The sequence below is a fragment of the Piliocolobus tephrosceles genome, chromosome 19 (assembly GCF_002776525.5).
Source record: "Piliocolobus tephrosceles isolate RC106 chromosome 19, ASM277652v3, whole genome shotgun sequence".
Lineage (NCBI taxonomy): Eukaryota > Metazoa > Chordata > Mammalia > Primates > Cercopithecidae > Piliocolobus > Piliocolobus tephrosceles.
The window spans coordinates 60,713,152-60,721,766 of record NC_045452.1 but is presented as its reverse complement, the minus strand read 5'-3'; the positions used below and the strand labels follow the sequence as shown (position 1 = coordinate 60,721,766).

General features: G+C 33.8%; 1 protein-coding gene across 1 annotated transcript in view; it reads right to left on the bottom strand.

Moving 5' to 3' along the window:
- TMPRSS15 (transmembrane serine protease 15) overlaps positions 1 to 8,615 on the bottom strand; it is a 135,759-nt gene that overhangs the window by 97,803 nt on the left and 29,341 nt on the right. Inside the window, exon 6 of the mRNA XM_023227525.2 lies at positions 6,618 to 6,749. Coding sequence (XP_023083293.1) covers positions 6,618 to 6,749 — 132 coding nt within the window. The remainder of the gene's footprint in view (positions 1 to 6,617; positions 6,750 to 8,615) is intronic.

Sequence of the window (8,615 nt, the reverse complement as noted above, 5' to 3'; positions counted from 1 at the left end):
TTCTTTCTTTCTTTCTTTCTTTCTTTCTTTCTTTCTTTCTTTCTTTCTTTCTTTCTTTTCTTTCTTCTTTCTTTTTCTTCTTTCTCTCTCTCTTTCTTTCTCCTTCCTTCCTTCTCTCTCTTTCTTTCTCCTCTTTCTTTTCCTTTTTTTTTTTTTTGAGATAGAGTTTCACTCTTGCTGCCTGTGCTGGAATGCAATGGTGCGATTTCGGCTCACTGCAATCTCCTCCTCCCATGTTCAAGCGATTCTCCTGCCTCAGCCTCAGGAGTAGCTGGGATTACAGGCACCTGCCACCACGCCTGGCTACTTGTTGTATTTTTAGTAGAGACGGGGCTTCACCATGTTGGCCAGGCTGGTCTCAATCTCCTGACCTCAGGTGATCTGCACTCCTAGGACTCCCAAAGTGCTGGGATTATAGGCGTGAGCCACTGCTTCGTGTCCAAAAGCACTGTCTTTCTAAACAAACTTCCCTAAGCTGCACTTTAAGTGTATTCTTCCATATTTGCAAGGAAATAAATATATCTGAATTGAAACCTGCCAGTTTAGACAAATAAGTAGTCATTTTTTTGGTCTTATTTTTATAATTAAATTGGAGCTAGGTGAATTTCAAATATATGTACAAAGTGCTATGTTTTCTTGAAAAAGATTAGACTAAGGCCAGGAAAGTGATAGTACTAATGGCCTGTACATAATTCCATCCAACAAATCTGGGTTAGTCCATCTTTTAAAGTTCATTACTCTTGCTCCTTTGGGAGATAACTAGCTCAATATTTTCAATATTTTCATTCAATATTCCTGATTAAGACTTTTGCTTTCCATAATTACTCATTTTCCTCTTTTAGTTTTCAGATTTATTTCATGAACCTCTCCTTAATGTCATGCATTATTAGTTGCCTTTAATTTATATCTGAATAGATTACAACTAGATTAAAATCTTCTTGAAGGCATGAACCAGGAGCCATAACTTACAGATTTTTGTTTTTTTCATATACTTGCTATGTATAGTATATGCAAAAATCCACCTTGATTTTCACAATTTTTAGTCTTTCTTACATTATTTTCCTTCTAGTTAGTTACTTGGTTATGTTGACACAGTATTCTAAAATTATGACCCCTACAATGTGCTCTTTTTCTCTGCATAGATTAAAAATTCTTCATATGGAGAAACATTAATGGAGGATAGAAAAATCAAAGAAATATGCTAAAATTAATTTGCCATTTTTGGAATCTGAGTGTTTAGAATAAGCTAATTCTAAATTGAGCTATGAGAAAGCTCATTGTAAAATTATAAAGTGATTCTATCAAATTACATAATATGAGCTATTTTATGACAAAATATTTTATGTATATAAGAATAAATACATTAAAAATTAGATTAGCAAATAGAAATCTTGATAAAAATTTTATATGTTTATTGGGTTTTTGCTATTTTTTGGCATATATATATTTTGAAGTGTAATAAAATTTACTTTGGTAACTTATTATTCAAAGTCTGCTTAAAAACAATGACCTAAGAATTAATTGCATTAGCTTATGATTTGGCAACCTGATTCCCAGAAGAAAAAAAGAATGAAGAAAAGAAAGTAAGTCAAGAAGCAAGGATTAAATTCTGAACAATCCAGCACAGACCACAGGAAAGAAGGAAAAATAGTGGTTTGTTAACTGAATTGCCTTATGCATAATAATCGCTGCAACAAACAAATAAAATTAAGGCTCATTTGTCATGAGTTGAAGATAAATAGTAAAATATGTGACTGTTTAATGACTTGCTAAATAATTTTCTAGTTGTTAGAGCAAATCTCTTTTCTCACCCTCAAATCTGTTTTTCACTGTAAACTATGCCAAACAAGTAGGGCAATTAATGCCTTAGATTCAAAGACCATAAAAATGAAAATGGTATTGCTTGCGCTTTATGTGATATATAAAGCTTTTAAATTACAGTTTGTCGAGAAATATTGTGGACTCAAAGATCGTAGGCAGTGTAGTAACGTCTACTGCTATTGGGAAGTTTATATTTGAGTTACAGTACTTTGGAAGCAATGAGGTAGGGAGCTCAATCCTATCAGTGCATGAGGTAGGGTGCTCAATCCTGTCAGTGCTAAAATATAACTGCCAACATTTACGGAGTGTTAACTATGTGCCAGTCATTTTCCAAAGTTATTATATCTGTATGAATGTAATTTTATAACACCTCTATGAAGTTATGGGGGAAACTGAGGCATATATGGATTAAATAACTACCATAAGGCCTCCTAGCTTACAAGCAGCAGTTGAAAGCCAGGCAGTCTTTTTCTAGAGCATACTGTGGTATATTGCCTAATATCACAATATATATATGCATCTATCACTATCGCAATGACATCACCCACTCTTTGAACTGAAAAGCAGGGGGAAAGCATAAATAAAAGAAGAAACAGAAAAATTTTTAAAGATTTCCATCTTCTTAAAGTTAGAGTATAGATCACATTTGCAATAATACTCCAGAACAAACGGGGACGCAAAAGAGACAGAGAGAGAGAGAGAAAGAGAACAAAACAAGATCCCTTTAAGAATTCGTAAAACCTGTTTGTAAAGTTGTTAAAATTTTAGTCATTGTTCCCATCTGTTCACTACGCATTTTTTGGGAAAGGTGTCAACAGCTTTGTGCTGCACAATGTGATTCATGATTTCCAGAAAGCTGAGTTATGTCTCTAGTTTCAAAGATGGTTCTACGTTTGATGAACCCTGTTTCAGTTCTTTCCTGAGCACATGACTAAACTACACTTCCCCAAATCCCTTGCAGTCAAATAAGGTCATGTGACTGAGTTGGCCAATGAACGATTGTAAAAGTCACTGTGTCTATTTCCAAATATGGTTTCTGAACATATCTGTAACATTCTTCCTTTGTCAGTCAGCTGGTTGTAAAGGATCCAGTAGAGGACTCTGGGGGCAAAGAGAGTAGCAAGTAAGGAGCAGGCATCCTGAATGCCTAGAGCACAGCCGTTTGCCATTTTTCTTGCACCGTGATATAGGTGATAAATAAACTGTTATTGTCATAAATTGTTAAGATTGTTTGTCATAGTATTTAGCATGTCCTAAAGAATATGATCAATTTTCCTGTCCAGTATTCTGTCACGTTACTAAGTTTTAGTGGGAATGGATACTCCACAGGTCAAATTCTGCTCTAATGAGGCTCTAGTCAATTCCTGCATTCAAGCAAATATAGAGAATATTCCTAAACGTGTTTAAAATAAAATTACAGTAGTATTGAATTATTTCTAATAGCAACACTCAGAATGTCAAAATATTATCATGTCAAGATAGAGGCTTGTGTAAGGCACCTTCTCATCCTTTTTTTTTTTTTTTTCATTTAATTTCAGGATGTTTCTGGAGAACCTAATAGTACAAATGACCATGAATGAAGCAGGATAGGTTTTCAGGAAAAAATATATGACCCAGTTGTGGATGAGTAGGATGGCTGGTACTTAGGACTGTGACTTTTTAGACTGTGCAGTGCTTTCTAGTGCAGCATCAGAAAAAAAAAAAAAAATCTAAGTAGAAGATAAATGAGCCTGTCAAATAGTAGCAGTCATTCTATTGCATTATCAGAAATGTTACCTGTAATGGGATGGAATTCATAAGGGTATGCACTTAGGACCAATGAAGATCTCCCTCTGCTGGCTGAATATTCACTAATTGTGTCTTTGCTCATGGCATTGAAATCTCCAAGATATATAAATCAAACATAATCTATGCTTAGCCACCAAGCTCTATTATGCATACACACGTGATGTATGCAAACTATGAGAACACTTGCCAACTTCCAAAGAGTTAAGCATTGGCTTAAAGGCTGTGAATCAGCATCTTTCCTTTTCATAGGTCAGCTAAAAAGTGAACTTTCCTGCTGATGTAATTCTAATCAGAAGACAAAGACAATTTAAAGAAATCTTGTTTCCGCTATAGTCAGATGTAAGTGTGCAAACCTAAATAACTAAAGACTAAAAGAGGGAGTTGCATGAGGAAGACAACGCTAATATGACTCTATTTATAACACAAACCAGAATTAAAGCTCCCAACTGGAGCATAAAAGTAAATAAATCAATGAGAGAGAGAGAGAGAGAGAGAGTAAAGGTCAACTTCATATTGGAAAAATTATCTTAAATTAATTTTATAATTTTTTCCGTGAATAGAGATTGATGGACAGTGGCTTTCAGGTGGAAATAATGCTGCTGGATGTTTGAGCTGGTGCTGAAAGTCATTAGGCTTGTGGGCTCACCATAGTCAATGAATGAAGCAACTTAAAATGAATAAAGCAACTTGTACTTTTAAATTCTCTCTGGATAAAAATAGATTAATTGATTGATTTAAACAATAGTATCCCACAAATAATTTGAGTTTATTTACCAAAATAGACACAACTTACTTTAAACAAACAAAAAAGAGAATCAACAAAATGGAAAGTGACGGTGTGCACGCTTGAGAGTTAGTGACATGAAAGGTTGGTCACCACTAAGGTTTAATAAACAAAAAAATCTTTGTGATACTAAAAAGTAACAATGCAGTTTGACTATACTTTTAAAGCAAACTTAGATAATTACTTCCATTCTAATACTGAGGCTCATCTCCTGAGTTTAGAATGGCTCAGAAAAATGATTCATAGCATTAAAACTTATTTTAGGACAAATGATCACACTTGCATGATATTCCTATGGTTCTTTTGTATATGCACTATATTAGTTCATCATGAAAATTATGAATACCATGAGCATAACAAAATAATAGGTGCAGTACATTTTTCAATATTTGATTCATGTATTTTGGTAGTTACGCTTTTTCCTCTATTTAAGGATATTGATCATCATTATATTGGCTTAAAGCCATGTGTTTAAGTTGACGTACACTATTATTTTTGAAACAGAAATCAACATCACCTTTGTTACCTCATGATGGCACACTTGTATCATATTCTCCCTGAAAGGATTTTGGAAAATGTCTGAAAGCGATAGCAAAGGAAGAACATTGCTTTCTTCTTCTTTGAGTAACTTAGTTATATAAAATAGATTTAAAAATATTCTGTAGCCTGCACTTTCTTCCAATATGTTCTGAGTACACCTCAGAGCATGTAGTTAAACTTTAAAGGTCTGAATTTTATCCAAGAACATTTGCATTGGGATTGCTTAGTGGGAGTCTCTGTAGTAGAGTTGCCTTTTGTTGAGTTGGTACTGGGAAACAGACTAACTGCCTGGCTTTTAAAATGTGTACTAACTGGATAGGTAGCTTTTAACACTTTCATCATTATTGAAATATTCCTCTTTAATTACTGTCAAGCGAGATGAGAAAAGTATAACAAATAATAGAAAAGTGTAGCAAATAGTAACTATGGTTTTTAACACAGTTTGGGCACTAATTGTACTGATAGTTTTAAAACTGATTATAAGCCATGCCAAAAAATGTGCAGTTAATACTTTCTGTTAAATAAAACAAAATATCAGTTAGACTTATCCAAAGTCAGCAGTCTCCCCTTATCCACAGGGGATATATTCTAACACCTCCAGTGGATGCCTGAAGCATGGATAGTACTGAACCCTATATATACTACGTTTCTTTTCTTACACATACACACCTACCATAGGAGATTAACAGCAATAATCACTAATAAAATAGAACAATTATAACAATACTCAGAATGATGTGCAACTTTATACTTATGCATTGTTTATTTCTGGAATTTTCCATTTACTGTTGTGCCCTGTGGTTGACAGTAAGTAGTTGAAACTGTGGAAACCGCTAAAAAGGGAGAACTATTGTAGTTCTATGTGGAAATCTTCTTAAAAGTGTTACACACAAAAATAAATTACCTATTTAGATGCTGCTTTCTAGTAAACTTTCCTAAGTGGAATCCAGCTATAACATGAAGAAATAAGCTGAAGAAATAAGCTAAAGAGTAAACATGTAGTTTAAATCAACTAGAGCCATGCTTGGTGTATGGTAACTGCTACTTAAGTGCCAAATAGTAATAATAATAATAGTAAAATAACATTATTATCATTAACACTGAAAAAATGCCAAAATATACAAATGAAACACAGAAGTTTTACTTATGAGGCATTAAGTTCTTATCCATACCTTATTTCTATTATTTATAGAACTACAAGAGACAAAAGCAACAGTCAAAATTTTAGTATGGTGCTCATTGAGTTAGGTACTGTTAAAATGTTGCAAGAAAAAGACTGATACGATACTGAAAAAACATGAAAACCATTAGTAAGAAGTGAGAATGTTTATCGAATAAGTCAAATTAGTAATAGTTTGGATTAGCTTAACATAGAGAAGAGATGAAAATTTAGCAACACCCATCCCACATTTATGACAGACGTCGTTAATCACATCTTCCTTTCTGTAGTGATCACATGGAATTCTGTTTAATTAATTAGCACGTTTAATATTATTCATAAAGTTTAGGAAAATATTAATACAATTATTTTTAGATTTTGTATTATACTATAAAAATAGCTATTTAAATAGTTCATTCTTCAGTAGTTTCAGGTATTTGAGATTAGAATGTGTGTGTGTGTGTGTGTGTGTCTACAGTGAGGGAGGATAAAACAGAAGGACACAGAGTAGTGGGGAGAACTTACCACACATTTTATTGTCTTCATCAGAACCATCTGGACAGTTTACTTCTCCATCACAAAATAAATCAGCTTTTATACACGTTAGAGCGTCAGCACAAGGACTTGAACCAGACGGGCACTCTGTTGAGACATTTCCTTTAAAAAACAATGGAAATTAATTTCCAATTGATGAGATATGTACAATGTTTAAATATTTAATAGGCCTTTTTGCCACTGGGGTTCTTACTTATAAGTATATTCTTCAACTGCCATAGGAATATTTATTTCATTTGTAAATCAATCATTTGTAAAATTAGAGCATTTTAAATTTTGAAATTTCATGAGGGGCAATTTTGGAAAGCTTGTCATAATCTGCAACATCTAGCAGCCACTTCGTTTACTCATAAGCTTATTATTTGAAAATATAGTGGCTTAAGTCAAGGTTTCCATTCTGTAGAGTACATTTACCAACCGAAGTCATTTTAAAGTAAGATAAACACTTAAAATTCCCAGTGCATTGTGACATTGAATAATGAAGAAACCAATGACTATTTCTGTTCAGTCTCTCTTTGTTCTTGGGGTCAGAGATTCTTAGGGGGTACACTATAAACACACCCCTGCAGGGTTTCATGCCATCTTCTGGAGGGGATCCGAACAATGTGCACCTCTCAGCCCGCCTTGTCCTTCACTTGCCCCAATTTCATAAACTTAAGTCTAGAGATGCACCAAGAAACACATTTTACTTCTAGAAATTAACTTGGAAAATTTAAGAGCAATTCCGAAAATAAGCCATATTCTTATATGCCTACAAGATAAAGACTTTTTAAAAATTTTAGGCCAATGTGGAAATTTGAATACTTTTGCCTCTGAATATTATAACAATGACGGTGCAAAGTTTTGGAGATCTTTAACTCATCAGCATTTTTGTTTTCTTTTTGGTTATTGTTCTTAATCTTAAAGCCAGAACTCTACTGCCATCTGCTGGCATCTCTACTACTCTACTGCCATTTCATATTTTAAAAATAGGAAAATCTGAAATTTCTCCTTCTGCTCTATAAAATTAATTGGAAAAGTAAAAATGTCTGTGTCAATGAACCTACTAAGTTACTTCTTAACTAAAAACGTGTAAATTTTTGCTGAGTTTACATACAGCTAAATTAGACATTTGCAACTGGCTATAATTAAAATGAATATAAACCAATGGGGAAATTCATGAAAAACCCAACATCTAAACCTATAGGACAGAGTAAAGATCAAAGCCATTCTCAAATGACAGAGTACTCCCATGTAGGAAAACAATAAATAATAATAAAAGTATTATTTAATAAACTCAAATGCATATATTTGTTGATATTTAAGAGCTATTCATCAAAAGTCCTTAACCATTGAGTTGTTAATCCAGAAAAGGCATAATATTTGATAGAATCTCATATGTGCTTTATAAATACATAAACCAAAGAAAGCACTATACTTAAAACTGTGTCTTATTTTATGAGTAGCTAATAGAATTCCAAGTATTAAGCATTTCAAAGACGAATTTGGGATACAGCTACGAGCATATATCACTTTGGCTGTCCTAATGCTTCTCATGGGAGCTTCAGTTCCTGATGCATCACGTCTCTGTTCAATATCTGTTGAACTCTAGATTGGACCCCAAAACCACACCAGCAAGTGATACCACTTGGACTCGATTGATCTCATGAATAATCATTTACTGACCCCACAAGTATTTATTTTGTACACATTTTTGTCATGGAATTTTAAGAGATGGAGATAAAAGAATGAGTAAGGCAGAGCCTCTCTCTTTTTATGAAGCTTGAAGTTCAGTGGGGGAACTTGTTTATTTACAAATTATATTTTAAAGAGAGAGAAGGCCGGGCGCGGTGGCTCAAGCCTGTAATCCCAGCACTTTGGGAGGCCGAGATGGGCGGATCACGAGGTCAGGAGATCGAGACCATCCTGGCTAACACGGTGAAACCCCGTCTCTACTAAAAATACAAAAAAAAAAAAAAAACTAGCCGG